The sequence below is a fragment of the Sinocyclocheilus rhinocerous genome, unplaced genomic scaffold, assembly GCF_001515625.1.
Source record: "Sinocyclocheilus rhinocerous isolate Xijiao unplaced genomic scaffold, SAMN03320098_v1.1 scaffold2733, whole genome shotgun sequence".
In the NCBI taxonomy this organism is placed as follows: Eukaryota; Metazoa; Chordata; class Actinopteri; order Cypriniformes; family Cyprinidae; genus Sinocyclocheilus; species Sinocyclocheilus rhinocerous.
The window spans coordinates 90,479-116,316 of NW_015650021.1; the positions used below are offsets into that span (position 1 = coordinate 90,479).

The 25,838-nt window shown below is 38.1% G+C and overlaps 3 protein-coding genes across 3 annotated transcripts in view; 2 read left to right on the plus strand and 1 right to left on the minus strand.

Annotated features, from left to right (window-relative positions):
• ypel5 (yippee-like 5) overlaps nucleotides 1–4,241 on the plus strand; it is a 6,830-nt gene extending 2,589 nt beyond the window's left edge. The window contains exons 2-3 of the mRNA XM_016516398.1: nucleotides 892–1,049; nucleotides 3,479–4,241. Of these exons, the coding sequence (XP_016371884.1) occupies nucleotides 909–1,049; nucleotides 3,479–3,703 (366 nt within the window). The 5' untranslated portion in view covers nucleotides 892–908 and the 3' untranslated portion in view covers nucleotides 3,704–4,241. The remainder of the gene's footprint in view (nucleotides 1–891; nucleotides 1,050–3,478) is intronic.
• A 2,984-nt stretch (nucleotides 4,242–7,225) lies between these two features.
• slc30a10 (solute carrier family 30 member 10) lies at nucleotides 7,226–14,346 on the plus strand. The gene is made up of 4 exons (XM_016516397.1): nucleotides 7,226–7,917; nucleotides 8,974–9,024; nucleotides 9,608–9,847; nucleotides 13,310–14,346. Exons 1-4 carry the CDS (start codon nucleotides 7,440–7,442, stop codon nucleotides 13,600–13,602), a joined length of 1,062 nt encoding a protein of 353 aa, XP_016371883.1. The 5' UTR covers nucleotides 7,226–7,439; the 3' UTR covers nucleotides 13,603–14,346.
• A 1,783-nt stretch (nucleotides 14,347–16,129) lies between these two features.
• Nucleotides 16,130–25,581, minus strand: lclat1 (lysocardiolipin acyltransferase 1). Its single transcript, XM_016516394.1, has 5 exons — nucleotides 25,381–25,581; nucleotides 23,677–23,875; nucleotides 21,737–21,809; nucleotides 19,130–19,246; nucleotides 16,130–16,974 (listed from the first exon to the last, which is right to left on the minus strand). Exons 2-5 carry the CDS (start codon nucleotides 23,866–23,868, stop codon nucleotides 16,484–16,486), a joined length of 873 nt encoding a protein of 290 aa, XP_016371880.1. The 5' UTR covers nucleotides 23,869–23,875; nucleotides 25,381–25,581; the 3' UTR covers nucleotides 16,130–16,483.
• Between the last annotated feature and the right edge of the window lie 257 nt (nucleotides 25,582–25,838).

Here is a 25,838-nt window from a genome sequence, read left to right on the forward strand (position 1 = left end):
GTGTGTGAGTGTGTGTGTGTGTGTGTGTGTGTGTGTGTGAGTGTGTGTGAGAGTGTGTGTGTGTGTGTGTGTGAGTGTGTGTGAGAGTGTGTGTGTGTGTGTGTGTGAGTGTGTGTGAGAGTGTGTGTGTGTGTGTGTGTGAGTGTGTGTGAGAGTGTGTGTGTGTGTGTGTGTGAGTGTGTGTGAGAGTGTGTGTGTGTGTGTGTGTGAGTGTGTGTGAGAGTGTGTGTGTGTGTGTGTGTGAGTGTGCAATTTTGTTTACTTGCTCTTAAAGTGTTTTAGATTGTCCTGCAGAAGAATGTGCTGTCACTAGCTATGTTTCCATCCAAAGTTACAAATTAAACGTATGCGCAAAATTGGAATATCGCATAAAACATTTGCGAATAAAGCACCGTTTCCATCCAGTGAGTTCACTTCCTGATTAACTGGCACTAATTAATTTGCTGCAGCAGGAGAAGGCACTGTATGTAATAATGTTTGTATAAATTACGAGCTTCAGAGCGCGCAGACGAAACGCGGTCATGTTATCTTATTTTCGGAGTTAATTATAACGAAGCACTTTGACGAGACTTTGCTCAAGCATTTTAGAATGACGTAACTAGCATTTGATCGGTCCAGTTTTATTCTGTCCCATCGCAAAGTCACGTGTCTTTTTTGATGCGCATTAAGGAATTTATTCTGTAAAAGTGTTTCCATCGTAGTTTATGCGCATGTTTTTTTAACGGATGAGAAATGTATCCTACTTAGTTAAGCGCATAAGTTTTTTTATGCACATTTTTAGAATTTATGTGCATCTTGGCGTTTCCATCCAGCCTTTTTTTATGCAATATCCCAAAAAGTGCATAAAAGCAGGATGATGGGAACATAGCTCTGCGTCTCTGGCTCTCACAGGTGTGTTTGTGTGGATCATGGGCCGCATCTTCTTGGATCACATCGGCGGCACTCGCTTGTTCTCCTGCGCTAACTGCGACACCATCCTGACCAACCGCTCCGAGCTGATCTCCACGCGCTTCACCGGCGCCACCGGACGAGCCTTCCTCTTCAACAAGGTATATATCGTCTGCGCTAATATCGTAATTGTTGTTTTAACGATGTGCGATTTGACATTATCCAGTATTTAGCAAAAACCAAACAAAACACCTACAGAGCACACGCATACCAGTCTAGACTAGCGCGCGTGCGCATTTATAATGTGTTCTTTCACTGCACGGTTCAGTTTATTACAACACATTTAGAATGATCACAAAATTCAAGATAAGGGGGCAGAAAATTTATATTGTTTATATATTTTATATATACTAACCCTAACCCAGCATGATTACAAATGTGATATTGATTTTATACAATAGTTCAATAAACAAGAATTCATATTAAGAGGCTTAAGTTTTAGACGCAAAATTTCCTGTTTTTGTGCTATTTCTACAACAAAAATAATCCCAAACACAGTCACAGCACTGTTCTGTGTCTCTGAGCAACATGACAGTGATTCGTTCCTGAATGAATCAATCGTTTAAATGATTCGGTTCAGTCACAATGAATCACTTATTAACAGTGACTTGCTGCCACCTGCTGGCGGATTTAATTTCAAATTTAAAGTGGTTCATTTAAGGCCAGGCATACACCCATGTTTTCATCAAGGTGCCAACTCACACTGTACGAGCAGATCGCATGCGATGTAAAGTCAAAGCTCACAGTTTATGTGCTCACACTGTGCGTGTGAAATACAGTTGCGCAGACGATGACACGTGTATATGGACCATAGCCAGAGATATCTAAAAAAAAATAAGGTGATTTGTCATTTTCAATTAATGTATTAAATTATTACCATTGCTATTGTTATTATTATGGTACTTTTATAATAAAATTTATAGGTCTACAACAATTAATTTGCCCCGCAATAATTTCATATCTCATTACCGCACAACTGACGCGCGGATAATAAATGATTAAATTAGCTTACTCCTCATTGAAAATGATGTAAAACATTTAGATATATTACACAATGAATAGGCCTATAATTAAAATTCCGTCTAAAGTAGCCTATGTGTCCGAACACTGTAATAATCAGTCATCAATGAAAATAAGACCTTTATTAGCCTACAGACAAATACATTTCAAAAACAACTTGTTTAACACGAAATACTTCAATTCTGTTGTTGTTTTTTCACTACGTATATCAGCCATAAGAGATGGTTTAAAACTAAAATATTTATAATTTTGCGACGTGTTTGTCTTTATCACTAATTGCAAAATGATGGACAATGGTTCACATTTCCCGTGATAATAACATTATTTTATCAAAAGTTCGCGGATAATAAATGATTAAATTAGCTTACTCCTCATTGAAAATGATGTAAAACATTTAGATATATTACACAATGAATAGGCCTATAATTAAAATTCCGTCTAAAGTAGCCTATGTGTCCGAACACTGTAATAATCAGTCATCAATGAAAATAAGACCTTTATTAGCCTACAGACAAATACATTTCAAAAACAACTTGTTTAACACGAAATACTTCAATTCTGTTGTTGTTTTTTCACTACGTATATCAGCCATAAGAGATGGTTTAAAACTAAAATATTTATAATTTTGCGACGTGTTTGTCTTTATCACTAATTGCAAAATGATGGACAATGGTTCACATTTCCCATGATAATAACATTATTTTATCAAAAGTTCTCCCTCTCTTCGATTTCTTTCTTGCTGTATTAAAGATTAAATAGTTAAAGTTATATTTTCGCGCAGTGAGGGACAAAGCACTGAGTTCAGGGCAGTCGGTTCGTAGCTCTGCTTCAGCTGAGCAATACTCTCACGAGGGTGACATGTCAGAAATATTGCTTCTCGTTTCCTCCAGTACACGGCACGAACACGGCACGAACACGGCACGAACACGGCACAAACACTGCACGACAAAGCTGAAATTCAGCCCGACTCAAAAAAAGAGTCAGAATTCGGCTCAGAATCGGACGGAAATCGCACAGGTTATGCCCGGCTTAAGGTAGATTGCTCGTTGTATCCTTTCATATTAATTTAAATAATAAAAAATATCAGTATTCACATTTTATGTTTAATATATCAAAACAGTATTTATGCATGTGTAACTGCAGGTTAAATGCATTCATGTCCTGCATTAAACAGTGTGTAAACACAAATGTGAGAATTTGACTGAAAATATAATAGACACTTTTAGAAAAAATGGCTTTACAAAGATAAAAATGCCCATAAAATGTAAAAAACAGTTTAAACTTATTGGAAAATATAAATTTCTACACAGAATATGAAGAATATCAAACACTTTAGGAGTCAGCTGTCCACTGCAGTCTGTAAGATATCAGCACAATAACACACTCTCAGAAAAAATCCCAGAAAATATAGAGATATGATTTTTTGTCAGTATCGCACACCCCTTGAGCGACTGGCCGTGGCTAGTGCGCGGCGCTGATGCTAACGCTAACGTCCTGTGATGTGTTTCAGGTGGTGAACCTGCAGTACAGCGAGGTGCAGGACCGCGTGATGCTGACCGGCAGACACATGGTGCGAGACGTCAGCTGCAAGAACTGCAACAGCAAGCTGGGCTGGATCTACGAGTTCGCCACCGAGGACAGCCAGCGCTACAAGGAGGGCCGCGTGATCCTGGAGAGAGCGCTGGTGCGCGAGAGCGAGGGCTTCGAGGAGCACGTCCCGTCAGACGCGTCCTGAGAACCAGCGCTCGCCGTGACTCTCAGGTGTTTGTTAGGCCAAACCCTGATTTCAGCTCTGTAGATTCACCAATAAACATGCACCGCGGGTCGAGAGCTTCAGATGCACAAACAAACAAATGCGGCACGTAATGACCTGACCATCTGCTCACCAAGGGATGGCAGTTCAGATTATTTGACAGAAGTGCAAATGTTCATGGCTTCTTTTGCCGTGTTTCACACATTTTTCCTCTGTAAGTATGGAGTTCTGTTTGTGCCAAAAGTGTAGACTGCTTTGTCTATGTCTGCTGTTATTGCTGTTGTTTTTTGTTCATGCTTTAGAAGTTTGTGCTCTCAGTGAATGTTCTGTACGGATATCCATATAAACAAACAGAATTTGCTTAGTAATGAGTTTCTCACCATTTTCCTAAAACTCTGAATATTATGACAATATAGATGATGGCTATAGATTGATTAATGCAACAAAAGAAAATGCATCTGGAAGTTTGAGAAAACTCTTATTGGGAAAATCTAATTCTGTTTGTTTATCTGGATGTTTGTAAAATATTACAGAATGTAAAGCATAGCACTGAACTGAAGAAATGACATAAAACAACAGCACTAACAGCAAACAGACAAATATCATGTACGATCCACTTTTGGCACAAATCTAACTCCATACATACATAAGATCTCTTGTGTTGTTGGAATAACATCTCCACCTTCACCGGGAAACCAAGGGTTAATGAATGCACCGGATGAAATGACGTAGAGTTCTCCACAAATTCTCTGTTTGTTTCCTTAAAAGTTGAGGACAATTGTAAAGCCCTCTTTATCATCCTTTAATAACTCATCCGTTTCTGCATCTGTGGTTTCTCTACACTCGTGTGACCAGACAGGTTCAGGATTTCAGGCTGGAGAGATCTGAAGGTCTTTCTGGTTGAGCAGAGTTTAGGATGAGCTGCATTCACTCAATCTGTGATCCGTAGTCAAACGCATGAGTAAACATGCAGCCTGTATTAGATCACAGCCGCTTCAGACACAACCACAACACTCTGCCGTGAAACGACCTTCCTTGGTTCTGTTGGAGAGGAGTGTGTTATTATTCTCTGATTCTCGTGTTCATTTGTGATTTCTTCAAGACTTTGTGGATTCGTTGGGTCTCTAAATCTCCTCAGTTCTGCAGAATTTAAGCTTTAAACTTTATTGTACTGTTACTCTGAGCAAATTCCTCACATGCTTCTGTTCGGTGTTTGCTTCTGAAGAACCAGCAAGAGCGTTTCTGCTTCTCTCTATCTGTCCTTTGATTAAAGCCGCTTCTGTTCAGTATTGTATTCCAAAGCTCAGTTGTGTGTTTAGCATGAGGTTCATTGTGTTATATTTGATGTCTGACTTGAATAAATAATTTGCTAAAGTGGAATTTCTCTTCCTTCCCAGTATTTCAAGAAATCAGTAACACTTCACCATAAGATTCCATTGTTAACAGTTGAACTAACATTGAAAAACACTTCAAAAATAATTTTGATGTTAATTTCTGTGCATTTACTAATACCTGATTAAAGTCAAAAGCTGTATTTATTATTATTATATGTGACCCAGGGTCACATTTAATATAGCTGAGCTGACATGAGCTAGCAATGAAGAATTGTGTTTTTATTAACTAACATAAAGATGTGTAAATACTGTAACACATGCATCGCTCATTGTTAATGTTAGTGAATGCACTGGGATCTTGTTAAGACTGAAGCTCAGTGCTGGTGTTTTGTGCTCCAGCAGATGGGAGTAAAGCTCAGTGTTGATCTGGCTTCAGCCAAACATCATCACGCTCACACTGATCCTCTTCTGTGTTTGCTCTAACTACAGGTGACCGACGGGTTTCATCTTACATTCACTGTCACTCCAGCCCTGCGCACATACGCCAGAACAAACCTGGCTCCTGCTGCTCCGCACACAGACATGCAGCGAGACACAGAAAACTACAGACGGCTTTAAAACCAGCCAGACACTAGACAAAACCACTGCTTTTACATGCACTGCTCTGTCGTGCTCCATCTTGTGTCTCTTCTTTCAGAAAACACTGGAAGTGTTTGTTTTATTGCACTTTATCTATTTGCGTCTGTAGATTTCTATCTCAAGCCATATCTTTAAAGCGTTTTACATTCAGCAAACTTTAGTTTTATTCCTCTGAAGGTTTGTTCAGATTTCATTCACACTGATACAACATTTCACTCCTAAAAACAGGGTGAAAACGTGTTTGTTTTCTGTCTGTTGACAGTATTTTCTGATTGATAAAGAGAGAAATCCAAAAGCCCCTCTGGAAAAACCTTTAACTCTCATATGTCAACAAACTCAAAGAATATTAAACCTGGCTTTAGTTCAGGTTCAGATTTATTTTCTGGGAAGGTATGCAAATGAGTGCGTGTTTAATTAGAAAATACCTCATTTGCATGTTGAAATAGAACTTTCCAGAAATCCTGTAATACAAGTTATTTATTGCACTCACTTTATATTAAGTGTCCTTAACAACAATGTACTTACATTTAAATTAATAATTTGAAATGCACTTATTGTGTACATAGGCTACATGTTTTTACATTGTATTTCTATTTGAAAACACCATCCTGTAATTACACCTATTTCTGGGCTTGCATCTATATTTACACTGTTGAGCTAACCTCGATCCTGTAAACCAGCACAGCAGTCCCTAACCTAACCTAACCCAGATCCCACCTCAACTCAACAACACAACAGCTGCATTTTACTGAACAATTCATATTAGGGCTGCACGATTTTGACAAAAATCATAATTGTCGATTATTCCCTTGAAATTGTAATTGCGATTATTAATTACGATTATCACAATTTACACTGAATGATGTTTATACCATTGTTTGATGCAACTGCGTGCCGTATTTTTATATGAAAATAAACAAGCTGAAAACACTCTAACTGAAAAACTTTTAGTGCTTTTCTATAGAAATTAAGCCTCAAATGTCAACTAAACATCGGATTGGTTTCTTCTTCATTTGAACAACTTTAAAGATGATTTTCTCAATATTTAGATTTTTTTGCACCCTCAGATTCAAGATTTTCAAATATTGTTCTATCCTAACAAACCATACATCAATGGAAAGCTTATTTATTCAGCTTTCAGATGCTGACCAGATCTCAATTTCACAAAAGTGACCCTTACGACTGGTTTTGTGCTCCAGGGTCACATATAAAGTGAGACCTATTTATTAATTAATTTATTTTTTAATTGTATTTATTTATTTTACTTACCATTCTTAATGTGATTAGTGATATTAGTGATCTATCTTTAGTTGTTTTGTTCACCTGTGGTGTGTTGCTTTAAGCAGATCCTCAGGGTTTTGATTTTCCAGCAACACCAAACCAAGGAAAAACTCCAGTGCTGTAAAAGAAATAAAGTGCTTGCACAGTTTTAATTTCTCAGGTGTTTGAGGACACGAGGAGAAACAATTAGCTCATTAGATAGGAAAGCATGTTTATGGTGCTTATGCAGCGCGGCTGTGCCAAAGGCTGTTTAATGTATGACCGTGTTTACAGTGCGCAGTGCTAACTAACCCAGTCAGCAGAATAAACCAGCTGGATGAGTGTTCAGAGGTGACACTTATGACAAGAATCCGCTGAGGAGACCTGAAGGGAACCGACGCCACGCGACGCGTCATCAACGCGTGGAAAAGTGCCAAGGCGAGACAGACAGGTGAGCGTCAGTGAGAGCACCGCGCAACGCGATCATGGGGCGCTACAGCGGCAAGACGTGCCGCCTGATCCTGATGCTGGTCATCACCGTCATCTTCTTCGTGGCGGAGATCGTGGCGGGGTACATGGGCAACTCCATCGCGCTGGTGTCGGACTCGTTCAACATGCTGTCGGACATTCTGTCGCTGTGCGTCGGGCTGACGGCGGCGCGGGTGTCGCGTCGCGCGGGCTCGGGGCGCTTCACGTACGGCATGGGCCGCGCGGAGGTGGTGGGCGCGCTGGCTAACGCCGTGTTCCTCGCCGCGCTCTGCTTCTCTGTGTCCATGGAGTCGCTGAAGAGGCTCGCCATGCCGCAGGCCATCGATGACCCGCCGCTGGTGCTGATCGTGGGCTCGCTGGGGCTCACGGTGAACGTGCTCGGGCTGCTGATCTTCCAGGACTGCAGCCGCTGCCTGCGCGCGACGCGACGGAACGACGCGCCTGTGCCGCGCGACGCGGAGGAGGAAGAAGCAGGTGCTGACCCTAACGCTTCGTGTTTGCTTTGCAGCGTCGCTGCTCTTTAACTACATGCCTTTTTGAGAGAGATTCATCTGCTGTGTGCAACATCTGATAAACGCCTTGATAATCTGATTCACATCTGACAGCAGGGTCTCTGCGGGTCTCAGCTTTTCACTGATTAAGCTCTTTAAAGGTCTTAAATCGGAGCATAAAGTTATGGAATCATGGCATTAAATTCGCTGCATCTTCCTCAGTGTTTCTGTCTTGTTGTCTAAATATGCCTAAATCAAGATGCATTTACTGGAGATGCTAAATGAAATAATTAAGTCTGACAAATTGATCAAAATGAAGTGAGTTTATGATTAAAGCAGGAACAGATATCTGTCAATGAGGAGGAATGAAAACTAGTTTTCCCTTTGAATTAAGATGATTTTTGGCAGATATTTTACTTGTTTACAGATACTTTAGATACTTGTTTTAATCATAAACTCACTTCATTTTGATGAATTTCTTAAAACTGTGAATATGAAGTAAATGTATCTTGATGTAAGAATCTTTAGGCGTTTGCACCGGAACACAAGACAAAAGTGCTGATGAAGAACAGCGTGATCAGAAGTTAGAGTAAAAGTTATTTCAGTATATTTTTGTAAAATGAATTAAAAGTAATGGAGATGTGTTGGACGTTGTTTAAGACTGTATTGACACATTGTGTTCCACTCGATTTATTCCTCAGATTTTCTTTACTTGGTCTTAAATTGACCTCCTTCAAACCTGCAGAAACCATGTGAACGGAAACGTCTCGTAACAGCAAATGCTCTAAACAATATGTCTTCCAGATGAAAACACATACATTAGACGTCTCTGTGATGCACATGTTGTATCTGGGACGGATCTGCATGCATTATTAAAGTGCAGTATTGTGTGGCCTTGTACTTTGGTCGTATAATCTGAATAATCTGCTGCTGGAGAACAGCGTGACTGATGTGTGAGCCTCAGGCAGAGCTGGCGCTTTGTGTTTGTCCTGGATCTTCAGAAGTGCACTCCACACACTTGTGCTTTCTCCGTCCACAGGCCTGCAGGAGAAGAAGGCTGGGAGCGACGGGCCTCCTCTGAACATCCGGGGTGAGTGAGTGAGTGAGTGAGCCGCTGTGCTTTAGTGTTCATCAGCAGTGTTTCCAGCACACTGTCTCTCTCTCTCTCTCTCTCTCTCTCTCTGTGTGTGAATGGCATGTTCATAGTAGCCTGAGGGACAGTAGGTAAGCATATCATTTCTACACCAGGTCTCGGTGAGAATGATCATATCAGCATCTTTGATATTTTTAAGAAATTCTGGGTCTGTGCTTTTAGAACCAAATGTTGAAGAGTGAAGACCCTGAATATTCCAACAACTTATATGAAATGAACGCATAAAATTTTTAAAGATAAACCTGGTTGGTAAGACAGAGAGAAAATAACGTGAAGCTAGTGTACTTATGAAAACGTGCATGGCAAACAATTTACATTAGTATTTTTTTATTTTTGTTGTTGTGATTTTTATTATTAATTTTTTTTTTTTTTTTTTTGAGCACTGTGTTTGTGCATATTGTCCTTATCTGTTCAGGAGCTGGTTGCACAGTGTCTGCAGCATCTCTCTGATCTGGCTCAGTTCGCTGGCAGGTTCTCAGTTCTTTCTCTCTATGTGAATGGCATGTCTCTCTCTCCGCAGGCGTGCTGCTGCATGTGTTGAATGACGCGCTGGGCTCGGTGGTGGTGGTGGTGGCCTCGGCTCTGTTCTACGTGTGGCCCCTGGCCCCTGAGAGCCCGTGTAACTGGCAGTGTTACGTGGACCCCAGTCTGACGCTGGTCATGGTGGTCATCATCATGTTGTCAGCTGCTCCTCTGGTCAAAGAAACGGCTGGGATCCTGCTGCAGATGAGTCCCCCTGATCTGCCGCTCACCGCAGTCTGTGAGTCCACATTCATGTCTCTGTGCACTATAGAAATCCATCCCAGTTCACGTATTTATGCACTATTCTGTGAGGTTTTTTAGTATAGATTGTGCAATCCGTATGTTCACACTGGACTCTTCTAATGTCAGGATGATGCACTTCATTAGCCGACAAAACCAAGCGTGGAATATTGGACACTTCATGCACTCAACCGTCGCAGCTTTAATTACTCGAGGACTGCTGCTTTAGTACATAGAATAGTGCATAGTGTAGTGTGTCAGTCTGTCAACAGTCTGGTTCTGTTTTTTTTTTTTTTTTTTTTTTTCAGTTTCTTTTGCACAGGCCGTTCACAACAAGAATGAAAACTCTAATGATATTATTAGCATGCAGACTGATGTTTATTGTTAATGTTCTAAGTACACTGCTGTTTGTCATCTGTTGCTTTAAAGGCACAACAGACTCGTGTGATTGGTTACGACGCGCAACACTGTAAAAACACGTAAAAAGAATCATGGCACAACATTGAGCAGATCTCAGTCTAATGCTGCAGTCAACACTTTTCATTTCATTTTCATTTTATCCGCGACAGCCATACTGAATTTAGTTTAACTGTACAGCAGCACTTTTTTTAGTTTCTACAAGCGGAAACTGAGGATAGTGCGGATATTACGTCATTGATAGGCGACAATGACCAGGGACAAGCCATTATTTAAAGGGGTAGTTCACCCAAAAATAAAAATTCTGTCATTAATTACTCACCCTCATGTCGTTCCAAACCCGTAAGACCTTCGTTCATCTTCAGAACACAAATTAAGATATTTTTGATGAATTCTGAGAGCTCTCTGACCCTCCATAGACAGCAAGGATCCTTACACGATCAAGGCTCAGAAACGTAGCAAAGAGATCGTTAAAATAATCCATGTGTTCAACCGTAATTTTACGAAGCTACGAGAATACTTTTTGTGCGCAAAGAAAACAAAAATAACGACTTATATTCAACAGTTCGTCTCCTCCACGTCACCTTATAGTGCCATTTTGGAGAGTAAACAGTACCGGTTACGCCGTTTACACTATTTACACTTTGATCTGAACGTAAACACGGTATCCGCGTACATATGTTGCATACGTTGTTTACATATTGTGCCTTTATATGGTTTCTTTCATATTGTGCCTTTAAATGCTCAAGCTCTTTAAAGCAGGATGGATTCTGATCGGCTGTCGATGTTTTTATTGTTCAGCAGCTGGAAATAAATCATTCTGAAAGAGATTCCAGTGAAATCATTCATCTGTGTTGTTATTGTTGTAGTTGTGTGGACTCTGCTATTCTTTTAAATTTAAAACAGTTTTCAGAACTTTAGCATTATAGTTGTGTGTTTTAAATGGGCCTTTTAGCTTAAAAAATGGCGTAGAAACAATTTGCACTCAGAAATTGCTAGTAAGTTTCACAAATAACAAAAAATGACAGAAAACATTTAATTAAACATAAACTGAAATATTTAGACAGACTGAAATAGTAATTTGTTTGTAAAACTACTTGCAAAATTCTGTAGAACTATTTGTCTTGTAAAATTTACAATTTACAACTACAGAAAATTACAGTGTATTTTACAGTGTAGGGTTGAAGGAAATCTCTGTAAACATACTGGTCACTTTCTGCCAGGACATTTGTTGAATGACAAAGAAACAGCAAGTAATGCATTGAATTAAATGTAAAATTTAAACTATTTTCTTGTAGTTTAACTTGTAATGGACAATATCAGAAGATCATTCTTTACAGTTTGTTTACATTTGTTTTTAGGACATCTGTTTTTATAGACTTTTCAGTCGGCTACTAGTCAATTTCACTAAGTTAAATGACAAAGAAACAACAAGTAACACATTGAATTAAATGTGAATTTTAAACTATTTACTTGTAGTTTAACTTGTAATGTACAACATCGGAAGATAATTTTTTACAGTTTGTTTACATTTGTTTTTAGGACATCTTTTTTAGAGATTTCAGTCGGCTACTAGTAAACTTCACTAAGTTAAATGACAAAGAAACCGCAAGTAACACATTGAATTAAATGTGAATTTTAAACTGTATTTTCTTGTAGTTTAACTTGTAATTTACAGCATCGGAAGATCATTTTTTACAGTTTGTTTACATTTGTTTTTAGGACATCCGTTTTTATAGACTTTTCAGTCGGCTACCAGTCAATTTCACTAAGTTAAATGACAAAGAAACAACAAGTAACACATTGAATTAAATGTTAATTTTAAAATGTATTTACTTGTAGTTTAACTTATGTACAACATCGGAAGAAATTTTTTTACAGTTTGTTTACATTTGTTTTTAGGACATCTGTTTTTATAGACTTTTCAGTTGGCTACTAGTAAACTTCACTAAGTTAAATGACAAAAAAACAGCAAGTAACACATTGAATTAAATGTGAATTTTAAACTGTATTTTCTTGTAGTTTAACTTGTAATTTACAGCATCGGAAGATCATTTTTTACAGTTTGTCTTTTTTAGAGATTTCAGTCGGCTACTTGTAAACTTCACTAAGTTGAACGACAAAGAAACAACAAGTAACACATTGAATTAAATTTGAATTTTAAACTGTATTTTCTTGTAGTTTAACTTGTAATTTACAGCATCGGAAGATCATTTTTTACAGTTTATTTACATTTGTTTTTAGGACATCTGTTTTTATAGAGTTTTCAGTCGGCTACTAGTCAATTTCACTAAGTTGAATGACAAAGAAACAAGTAACACATTGAATTAAATGTGAATTTTAAACTGTATTTACTTGTAGTTTAACTTGTAATGTACAACATCGGAAGATCATTTTTTACAGTTTGTTTACATTTGTTTTTAGGACATATGTTTTTATAGAGTTTTCAGTCAGCTACTAGTAAACTTCACTAAGTTGAATGACAAAGAAACAAGTAACACATTGAATTAAATGTGAATTTTAAACTGTATTTACTTGTAGTTTAACTTATGTACAACATCGGAAGATAATTTTTTACAGTTTGTTTACATTTGTTTTTAGGACATCTTTTTTAGAGATTTCAGTTGGCTACTAGTCAATTTCACTAAGTTAAATGACAAAGAAACCGCAAGTAACACATTGAATTAAATGTGAATTTTAAACTGTATTTACTTGTAGTTTAACTTGAAATGTACAACATTGGAAGATAATTTTTTACAGTTTGTTTACATTTGTTTTTAGGACATCTTTTTTAGAGATTTCAGTCAGTTACTAGTAAATTTCACTAAGTTAAATGACAAAGAAACCGCAAGTAACACATTGAATTAAATGTGAATTTTAAACTGTATTTTCTTGTAGTTTAACTTGTAATGTACAACATCGGAAGATAATTTTTTACACTGAGGGCTGAAGGGAATCTCTGGTAAACTGTAAGGTTTTTATTGTTGGTGTCTCACAGTGCTGATGCTGTGCGTCTCTGCTTGTTTGTGTGTCTCTGTCTCAGTGGAGAGCGTGTGCAAACTCCCCGGCGTGGCGAGCGTTCACGAGGCTCATGTCTGGGAGTTATCTAAAGGACAGAACGTGGCCTCACTGCACGTCAAAGTGTCTGCTGACCTGCAGGACCCGGCTCTTCAGACGCAGATCCAGCAGCTGTTCCACCGCGCCGGCGTCCACAGCGTCACGGTTCAGCTGGAGCGCGCCAACGGAGAGATGCCCTGCTGTCCTCCTGCCTCCAGAGACGTGACCGAGAAACAGAAGCAAATATCAGCCAAACACACCGAGAGCACCAAGTTCTGAAGCGGTTTCTCGACCCGGCCGGTTCCCATGATAATGCACAGAACAAACAGACCTCGTGTTTAATTCCTCCTCACGACTGTGCCTCGCTGCCCTTTCAGACTCCAGCTAATGATTCCTAGTAATTGTGCTTCGTTAGTTTGAGACGGTGCCTGACGGAATCCGGATCATCAGTCTAATTAATCAGCAGCTTATTTATTGCTCTGAATAATGAAGCCCGTCCAGCTCATATTTCAGCCCAAAACAACAGGATAAAAACACATAATCAAGCCAAAGTCTCATGAGTGTGTAAAGAATGCAAACATAATGATAGTATTTGCCGTAGTGCCTCTAATGCTTATGCTGATATATGTAATAAATAATAATCTGTATTACAGTAATATGCAATTATTGTTTCAAAAATATTTTTTCGTTTCTTTTGATTTTGGGGTGAAATTCGACCTGGACATGGTTTCATGAGATTCGTTCCAATAGCATATTTACATTCCGTATTGTTATTTATGACCTTTTGCTCTTAATAATCTTTATAACTTCTTGGTAATTCAGGGAAACACATAGAATTAACTGATATTTAGTTGTTGTTGTGGTGTGAGAGTGTGTGTCTTTGTGTGAGTGTGTATTTGAAAGACAATCAAATGTACTTTAAAACTGTATACACTAATATTAAACATTTTGGTTGAAATCAAATTTAGCCTTTCTAAGGAAACAGATTTGAATGGATGTGAACAGTGAACTGCTCTGTTTATTAAGATGAAATTCACCTGTTGATCGGCTGTTGTGTGGAGAGACATCTTTCATGACTGCAGCAGCTCCAAACTCACATCAACTCTAATCACAGGTGTTCATAATCACCAGCTGATGAAGCACTAGAGAGCAGCAAAGAACACACACACACACACTAACACATACACACACACACACACTAACACATACACACACACACACACTAACACATACTCAAACACACACACACTCACTCAAACGCACTCACACACTCCTGAACATCAGTCACGTGACATTAAGATAAATTCTCTGTTTCTCTGTCAGTTATTTTATAATATTCCAATCTGAAGCTCCACTGATGATCAGTAAAACACATGACAGTGTCAGGACATTAATAATGGAGGAGGCTGAAGGTGTCACTCTTTCCATGCACTGCTGTTCAGAGAACCCATTAAAGCTTCCAGGAAAACAGCAGAGAAATTCATCAGCAGATGAACCGGGCTTGTGTCTGGATGAGGTGATAGTGAGGCGGTGAAGAACGACACTGATCTGTGTTTAAGGTGACATGAAACAGATCCAAAACACACTCAAGAAGTGCATGTGTAAAGCTGTGCTAAAACACAATGACCAATCAAACTCAGACCTACAATACTCAAACATTAAATGTGAGTGGAGACATCTTCATCATCAATACAGATTCAATACGGGCAACTATCATCAACAAATCAAATGAAGACTTGAATAAGAGCTGCTGGTCTGTATGAGAACTGAGGAAAACCAGTTCATGACAAACCCACGCTCACTTTAATCTGCTCTGACTCAGATAGCACAGAAGAGGCCAGCTGATGGAGCTCAGGCAGGACGGACCTCAAACCTCAGTCTCATTCATTATTAACTGATAGATTTCATAGTATTTTAGCTTTCTGATATGTTCTGTTTGAATATGCAAATGAGGCGTTATCTAATTAAACATGTACTATTCTCTACACATTTCCAGAGTATAAATCTGATCATTGTATAAAGTCAGGTTCATAATTCTTGTTTGATTTTGTTGACATATCAAAGGTTTTTTCCAGAGGGGGTGGATTTGGATTTCTCTTTTTATCACACATTTTCACCATGTTTTTAGGAGTAAAATGTTGTATAAATCAGTGTGAATGAAATATGAACAGACCTTCAGAATACAGACTCAGATAGATAAAGTGTGATAAAATGAACACTTTAATGTGTGTTTTGGATGCTTTCTTTCCTTTAGTCTGAAAGAAGAACAGAGCAGAATCTCCAGACGGAGCGCAGTCTGCTGTTAAACGTGCTTTACTCACTCGACACACGTCTGAGCGGTTCATCTGAACTGGACACAGCTCATGAAGCAACAGAAGATGGATTTATTGGCGTGTTGATTATGATTATGGTTGGTTACAGTGAATATACCTGAGTGATCGTGACACGAGGAACACACACACAGTGAGCCGGTCCACACTAACCCAGGAGCACAGCACACACAGGTCAGAGGTCAGGGTTCGGTCAGGTCTTATACGGGTAACTCAGTCCTGATTTACACGAGGATTGTCTGGGAACGTCACGCGTGTTGATTCTTCTGTCGCATTACCTGCAGCCATGCATGCGGAGAACACGCAACACGCTCCTGATGCGCATCAATACACTGGGCTTTTCCTTCTTCACCAGCGCTCGAAGCTAATGTGCTATGGCTGCGCTCCGTAACTATAAAACATACACACAGTGCTGGACAAAATGATTAAAACACTCAGTTATTTCTATCTTTTGCTGTAGTGTGTCAGGAGGAAATATCTGTTAATTGTAATAATGCAGTGAGATATATGTTAGTGCTGCACACAGAGATCTGATCTGATCATCAGTCTGTCCGCTGACACACTGCAGCAAAAGATAGAAATAACTGACTTCAAACCAGTTTCAGCTGCTGGAAACACTAGTGTTCTAATCATTTTGGCCAGCACTGAACACCAAATAAAATATCGTAATTCTTTAAAATATGGCTGTAAGTGGATAACCCGAGCTACTAAAACAGGAGGAAACAAACGAGAAACACAAAGAGCTGAAAGAGTTAAGAGACGAGATTGGCGTTCGCAGTGATGAATGCTGTGTTTATGATGTTTATAGTGTGATCTTCTCCTGGCGTGTCTCAGTCCTGCTTCACCTGTGCTCCGCTCCAGCGCCGGTGACAGGCCAGCTCCATCAGCTCCACTCCACCCGTGACCCGCTGCTGACACAGGAAGAAGATCACCATCAGCAGGAAGTAGAGTCTGAGGGGGGTCCAGAGCCACAGGCCGGCGCAGCAGAGCGTGATGAAGGCGCTCCAGTACAGCAGCGACGCAGCTTTGATCAGCGCCACTCTCAGCTGGCTCTTACAGGGCGGCACGCGGGCCTCGGGCTGGTCGAAGCGGCGCGGCTCGGAGCGGTAGAAGGCACACAGACGCTGCTCTTTCTCTCGCCAGCGCTCCTGACACCAGCGCTGCAGCTGCTCCGCGCTCGAGGGCAGACACGCCGCAGAGAAACGCCGCACGTGGAAGTGGATCTCGCGCGGGAACAGACCCAGGAGCAGGTGCCGCTCCGTCTGAGGGATGTTCTGAGGATACGCCACCGTGATATCATGCACAGCGTCCAGGTTATCACCTGTCCACGGAAATAACAAGCATCACTCACAGCTCACACAGCACTCACTGATCTCACATTTACATTCATGCATTTCACACGAGACGCGGCACACACTACCAGCCAAACCTTTCTCAACAGGAAGATTTTTAATGCAGCGCGCTTATAATACACAGAATCTTATCATGCACTGGTCTGCACACTAATTTAGCTTTCATTATGGCTAAATGTATCAATATAGTTACAGTTATTATCATTATATTTTAAGTTATTGTCATTATACACTAACAGTCAAACGTTCCTCAACAGTAAGATATTTAATGTTTTTAAAGAAGTCTCTTCTGCTCACCAAGCCTGCATTTATTTGATCCAGCAAATACAGTAATATTGTGAAATATTTTTACTATTTAAAAGAACTGTTTTTGATTTGAATATATTTTAAATGTAATTTAATAATGTTATTTCAAAGCTGAATTTTCAGCATCATTACTCCAGTCACACGATCCTTCAGAAATCATTCTAATATTCTGATTTGCTGCACAAAAACATTCATTATTATTATTATGCTGAAAACAGCTGAGTAGAATTTTTTCAGGTTTCTTTGATGAATAGAAAGTTCAGAAGAACAGCATTTATCTGAAATAGAAATCTTTTGAAACATTATAAATGTCTTTATCATCACTTTTGATCAATTTAAAGCATCCTTGCTAAATAAAAGTATTAATTTCTATTAGGCCTGTCGCGATAATTAAATAACCATCTAATCGTGATTATTTGATCTAACTGATTGATTATTGTGCTTTTTATACGAGACAAGGGGGAGTCATACACCAAAAGAAACAGAAGAGCACCAGTATGCTTCTCATGCACTGTATAGCCTGTACAGGGCTCCAGACTCGTTCTTCCCACTGAAGCTCTTTTGCGACTAACTTTCTCAGCTGGTCGCACGAGCACATGATTTGCTCGCAATTCCCATTATAATACTTTTTAAGGAAGGAAGGAATTATCACAAACAGAAATATTATTAGAAGCCTTTCTTTTTCTCATGATTTCTATATTATATTCATGAATGTATTTTGTAAGAATACAAATAGTTAACAGAATAAACATGTTTAAATTGTATAATTTGCACAAAATATTTTTTTTCAAGATATTGTTTTTGCTGCTAAATTATACAGTCAGCTAGTTTAATTTCATAGCTTATATATTTTTATTCAAATGCAGTTTTTCTCTGTAATGAGGAAGTGAGTATTTAGTGGATTGTGTTTAACAAAGGGTTTAAAAGAGTGACCATTAGTTCCACAAACACAGTAATGATATGCTGTAGTGGTGTAGAAACAAACAGCGCTGGTGTTGGATCGGTGTTGGCTGATTCTTAGAATTTGGAATACTCTATGTAATCTTACACTGCAAAATAATAACTCAAAAAGATTAAGAGATAACATCCTAATTATTTACTGAAGCCTTAAATTAATCAATTATATAATGAAAGCCATAAAAACAGACAATTAATCGCAATAACCGTGACTATTTTTAGACAATTAATCGTCAGCCAAATTTCATAATCGTGACAGCCCTAATTTCTATAATATCTTTCCCCCCAAAAAAATGATACAGACTCCAAGCTTCTGAATGGTGGAGTGTATAATGTTACAAAAGCTTTTTATTTCAGATAAATGATGATCTTTGTTTTGCTGTACTTTGCATCAAATAAATGCAGGCTTGATGAGCAGAAGAGACTTGAAAAATCTTTGACTGGTAGTGTATATTGCATTCAAGGTTTAGACTTCATGAAAGTGAAAGTGATGTGACATGTGGCCAAGTATGGTGACCCATACTCAGAATTAGTCAATCCCTGCCGGTACGAGACTCGAACCCACAACCTTTGGGTTACGAGTCCGACTCTCTAACCATTAGACCACGACTTCCCCTAAGTATATATCTCAGTATCTTGTTTCTGAATTAAACAAATAAAGTGAATCAGTTCATGCATTCCCTGGGAATCAAACCCGTGAGCCGGGTGTTGCAAGCGTTACACTCTACTCTATGAGCACACTTTACAGGGTTTAGGTTGAGCTCGTTTGTGAGCTCTGACGAACATCTACGCTGGACTCGCTCTCTAATTCGATCCTCTGAACTAATGATGCAGAACACGCGAGCGCTGATGACCTCTGACCTTTCCGCAGCGTGTCGACGATGAAGGTGAAGCCGGTGGTGCGAGGATGAAGAACATACTCGTACTTGGGAAGACCGTTTTTCTCAGCGAACTCGTCGCTCCTGGCGCGGGTGTTTTCTGCACAGAGACATCGATGAAAACAGATTTCACACAAACCTTATAATAAAGAACAAAACTCCAAATGAACTAAAATGTGCTTTTAACATACTATCTCTGTATTTAAAATGTATTTAGTCAGCACTTGTAGTACACTTGAACCATCTTTCATACACTAGTACACTCAAGTGTACTACAAGTGTACTATTCATTTTAGTTCATATACTATATACTATATATTTAGTTCAGCAATAGCCAAGATACATTGTATGGGTCAAAATTATACATTTCTCTTTTATGCCAGAAATCACTAGGATATTAAGTAAAGATCATGTTCCATTAGGGCTGGGCGACATGAGCAAAAATTCACATCTCGGTATTTTTTGGCTGATTTGGGGTATACAGTATATCTCAGTATTTTGTTTCTGAATTAAACAAATAAAGTGAATGTAAGCATGTAGGCATATATTATGTGCAAAAAAGGGTTAAAATCACGTTACATTCTAACATTGTAACATTGCAATCTAAAAACAAAAATAATGCTTTTAAAGCAGAAGTTACATTTACTAAACTAAAAATGAAAATAATAAAAAAGCACAGACTAATTGAGTTAAAACGCTATTTTGATTACCCCATTACAGTTACTTTACAGTTAGTGCTCTCATACAAATACACTTGTAGGTAAAAAATTCTACATATGTCACATTTATTGTCCAACGAAATGTATATTTTATCCAGAGTCTGTCTGGCGCTCGTTCTCTGAAGTCTGTGAAGTTTAGCGGAGAATCCTAACTTCTAACAGCAAAACTGAAATATTTCCATGGCTTTCTAACATTTACAGACGTATATGTTATGAATACACCTGTGAAATGTAAGTTATGCATTCATCTCAAACACATTAAACAGCGGCACACGCAGCCTTTCTGTCAGAGTCGCTTTAAACTCATCTATAAACTATAGGCTACTAGATCTTACAAGTCTTTTAAAGCCCTTCATATAAAGCGTGTCACATGTTTAGAACAAATTGTATTAAGCACTTTCTCCGCAGCAGCTCAGTCTGTCCTCCCTAGATATTGTTCAGATGCGCTCGTATCAAACTACTGTATATCGATATTAACGGTATTGCTTCATACCGTATCGCTAATAAAAAATATATATCGATATATCGTACAAACTCGATATACCGCCCAGCCCTATGTTCCATGAAGATATTTTAGTAAATTTCCTACCATAAATATATCAAAACTTCACTTTTGATTAGTAATATGCATACAGACTTTTAAGAAGGGATGGATGTTTGCTTCAGGGATAGGCCAGGTAAGTGAAGTTATATTATCTTGCTGTACGTGTGTCGTTTTCTTTACGTTTTCTGACTTAAAGCAACCAAAAAGCCATTTTAAAGTGGTTAAGCAAATAATAATAATAATAATAATAATCGACAGGGATCCCAGACCAATACAATTAGTGTGCCTCCTCTATTTTAAACCCACGAGCCACCACTGATGGAAATACACATTATATTACATACATATATGTAATATTTAATGTGTTTAATGTAAAAAGAAAAAAATAATCATAAAGGCCTATTTTTTAAACTTTTTAAATGTATGCATCACCTTTCATGTCAAATTATTACAATTTATTAATAAATTCTATAGGGCTGTTACCAGTCCGATTAAATAATTTACACTGCAAAATTACAACTGCAAAAAATAATGTTATGAGATTAATGTTTTAAATACAATTATGAATATACAAATAAGAAATGTTGGGGGAAAAAATGCATACTTTTCAACATAGTAAACCACCAGCAGGTGGCGGTAAGTCACTAAATGAGTGAGTCATTGAGTCATTGATTCAACCGATTCGTTCAAACACTGAATCGTTCAGTAACTAAACACCGCCGAGTGTTTGGAGAATGTGTGATACTTCTGCTGTGATCCTTGTTTGGAACTATGTTCTGTTTCACCAACGAACAAGACAGTAAATATTGTGTCTAAAATGTAAGTAACTTAATAACTACTTGACTAACTAACCTTACTTGTTCTGTGTTTCCTCTGCACTGCAAAGATGAATTCTATTGATGCTGATTTAATTTGCTTGCTAACAGCCCAAATCTCTTATTATTCTAATTCACTGATTACATGTGAGAAATTGACTCAAAAGATAATGGACACTTTTAGAAAAAAATGGCTTTATAAAGGTAAAAATGCCCATAAAATGTAAAAATCTATTTAAACTTATTGGAAAAGATTAATTTCTCTCAGTGTGAACTGACCACAACACAGAATATGAAGAATATAAACCCTTCAGGAGTCAGCTCAGTTCTTAAGATACCAGCACAATAACACACTCAGCACAATATCATCTGATTATCTTGATCGATAAAATCCCAGAAAAGATCGAGATATAATTCTTTGTCAGTATTGCAGACCCCTAGCTGTCCCCGTGTCTTCACTAGTGCTCTGAAGGTGCGTGACAGGCCTGATGCGGTTGCTCAGTGTCTCTCACCGGTGAGGTCGGTGCCCTCGGGGAACAGCAGCAGCTGCAGCGGCTCCTTGATGTGGCAGAAGTACTGCAGCATTCACCCAAAAATGAAAATTCTGATGTCCTTGCTTCTGTGTCTGGGAACATTACAGTTGTGTTGCTGTCTGTGGAGGGTCTGAGAGCTCTCGGATTTCATCAAAAATACCTTAATTTGTGTTCAGAAGATGAACGAAGGTCTTACGGGTTTGGAACGACATGAGGGTGAGTAATTAATGACTGAATTTTCATTTTTGGGGTGAACTAACCCTTTAATAAAAAGATGAAATATTTTATTTGTTTAGCTGCATGTCGTGTGATCAGTAATGAGTAACAGGTGAATGTGTTGTTAAATAATTGAAATATTAATCTCAGGTGGACTTTGTTTGTTTATAGTTTAGCCAGCTACCACAGCTATATTCTTGATGAGAAACAAGAGGAATTAAAAAAAGTAAACATATAAATGATTAAACTACACTGCCGTTAAAAATTTGGGGTCAGTAAGATTTTTAATGTTTTTTTAAAGAAGTCTCTTCTGTTCATCAAGGCTGCATTTAAAAAAAAAATCAAAAATACAGAAAAAACTGTAATATTGTAAAATATTATCACCATTTAAAATAATGGTTTTCTATTTTAATATCCTTTAAAATATAATTAAATTTTCTGTGATGCAAAGATGATTTTTCATCATCATTACTCCAGTCTTCAATGTCACATGATCCTTCAGAAATCATTATAATATATTATGCTGATTTATTATCAATGTTCAAACTGTTGCTGCTTAATATTTTTTGGGAATCTGTGATACAGTTTTCTTTGATTCTTTGATGAATAAAAAGTTAAAAAGAACAGCATTTATTCAAAATATAAATCTTTTCTAACAACATGATTCTTTACTATCACTTTTTTATCCATTTAACACATCATTGCTGAATAAAAGTATTAATTTCCTTAAAAAAAAATAAAGAAAAAAATGTACTGACCCCAAACTTTTGAACACTACTGTACATTGTAACACAAAATTTCTATTTTGAATAAACACTGTTCTTTTTAACTTTTTATTCATCAAAGAATTCTAAAAAAAAAAACTATCACAGGCCTAAAAAAATATTAAGCAGCACAATTGTTTCCAGCTCTGATAATAAATCAGCATATTAGAATGATTTCTGAAGATCATGTGACACTGAAGACTGGAGTAATGATGCTGAAAATACAGCTGCGCATCACAGAAATACATTACAGTTTAACAGATATTCACATAGAAAACCAATATTAGAAATTGCAATAATATTTCACAAAATCACAGTTTTGTTCTGTATTTTTGATCAAATAAATGCAGCCTTGATGAGCAGAAGAAACTTCTTTAAAAAAAAAATCATTACAAATATTACTGATTCCAAACTTTTCAACCGCAGTGTATTTATAAACAAATAAAAACAAATGACTTTTAAGTTTAACTTTGATTAAATAAAACTAAACCTGGCCTCACTTCATTAAAAATCTATTCATAAGAATCAACAAAAACATTCAGTTTCAACCATTACATACAGTCCATCAAAATATGCTTCAGATCAGAGTTACTTTAGAAATACTAGTTTTTATTAATATTTTGAATTAGTTTAGAAAAAAAAATTAGAACTTTTAAAGTTTTACTAATTTTGTTGCATGTTTGTCATTTTAATTTCTTTTTAAAAATGCGTCTATTAATTTTTATTCTTTTTTAATTATACTAAATAAAAATGTGAAATATTACCTTGGCAACTAGCAGAATTTATTTATTTATTTTTATTATTATTATTATTATTATTTATTTCAATTAAGGTTTTATTTTATTTCAACTTCTAAGTAACTAAAGTTATTAATGTTTTTGGTTTGAGTTTCAGTGTTTGTGAATCCCTGCTCTGGACGGTTAATAGTGAAGCTCAAGCCGTATCCCATGATGCCGAGCGGCGTACCACCGGTAGGGTGAGCCAGGTGGCCACGATGCGGTCGGTGACCCAGCGGTACCAGGCGGGCGAGAGCAGCATGAGCGGCAGAACCGGACCCAGCATGAAGACGCTGCCGAAGAAACTGCCCAGAAACAGAGTGAGGAGGAAACACAGACCCCTGAGGGACACCATCGTCCTGAAACACACAGCACACACTCTTCATCAGAGCACTGACACACGAGCCGCCTTCATATGCCAAACTATTCACATATTTAGTACACATTATTCTGACGGCTCTGAAAACATTTCAGCTGTGCTTTCACAAGCTATTTCTGGAATTTGGTTTGCTTGATGCCTCAAGTATGCTAGTCTACATCAAATTAAGTGTACGTCTTTAAAGTTTGACAAAAGATGATTAAAATGTGCTTTAAGTAAACCGTTTAATGTGAGATTATTACAACGTGCGCTTTTTAGAAGCGTGTTAGGAGAGTGTCTCTCTTTAAGTCATCTGCTGAAAACATTTCAGCTGTGCTTTCACAAGCTATTTCTGGAATTTGGTTTGCTTGATCCAGACACATATTAACATGAGGACCGACGGAAACGAGACTTCCATCCGCAGTTTCTCATGCTGTCTCTGTGACGAATGACTGGACAGATGAAGGTATTATCATCTCCTCACTATCTGTGTGTGACCAGTCTTTGTGCTAACCGCTATAACATGCACTTCACTAAATACTCAGTGACTCCACACAATCTGCTGGATGTACAGCGGTAACTGAGGATGAGGAGAACAGTAATTGGATAGAGGTAATTATAATGACTGATTCCTGAAATGGAAAAACACTGGCAGAAATCTTCTGAAAGGAGTCGGACTCCATCCCAGTGACAGCTTTTGTACCTTTTTTCTGCGAGTGAATGTGCTGACGAGCATTTATGATAAACTAAAATACACACTAATGTCATTTCTATTGAGTCTTGTGTGTCATGTATTTATGTTTACACATTTCTAATGACTTTAACTTTATAATATTAACTTTAAGTGTAATATTGAATAACACACTACAGTTAAAATTATAAGTATTAATTATAAGCATTATAAATATTTTCATGTGCCTCAAGTATGCTAGTCTACATCAAATTAAGTGTACGTCTTTAAAGTTTGACAAAAGATGATTAAAATGTGCTTTAAGTAAACCGTTTAATGTGAGATTATTACAACGTGCGCTTTTTAGAAGCGTGTTAGGAGAGTGTCTCTCTTTAAGTCATCTGCAAGTACAGATTTGAAGTACACTACAAGTGCGCATTAAATACAATCAAGGGCACTTCTTTTTCACAGGAAGGGTGTCTATAAACCTGGATCAGTGTGACTCAGTAATACTGTACAGAAACTAGTCTGCAGCCTCATCTCTTCATCATTATGTGAAATATGACAGAAATATGACAGCTGGAATCACAGTTTATCACAGTATGAATGAGAAATGAAGCAGCCTAACATGCAGTTAGGGTTTGAATGAAAAACACTGGATGAAACACTGACAGCAGCAGATGACGCGTTATGGAGCTGCACACTTGTTGAAGAATGAATGAATCGTGTGTGAATGCGTCTCTAATACAGCAGTGTTCATCTGTCACCGATCATCAGAGCACAGATCAGTGTTCATCGGGTGATGTGAATCTGCTGACAGTGTGTGCCGTTATTTACTCACTTCAGCGCTTTGCGTTCACAGGAGTGACTGTAAATATCAGCGGCGACGACATCCGAGCATCTTCCGTCGAGAAAAACCGCCACAGCTGAAGCTACTTCTCCTCAGATCGAGCGCGACACAGAAGACGCGACGCGAAATCGCTGTTTACACTGGAATCCATCATTATCCTACCTTCACCTCTGAACTTCCGCCTCTGACGACACGACGCTCACCCGACCAATCACAGACAACTTCCGAACTGCTAAGCCCCGCCCCGTCAGGCGCTCACCCGACCAATCACAGACAACTTCCGAACTGCTAAGCCCCGCCCCGTCACACAAGTTTGTGTTCAGCTCTCGGTCCTTGTGAACTTGTAAAGACGCTAAAATGTATTTTTCATGTAAATCTGTATATTTTATAATTATTTTCAAGTTAATAGAGAATAGAAATGTTATTATTCCTACATCTATTGATGAA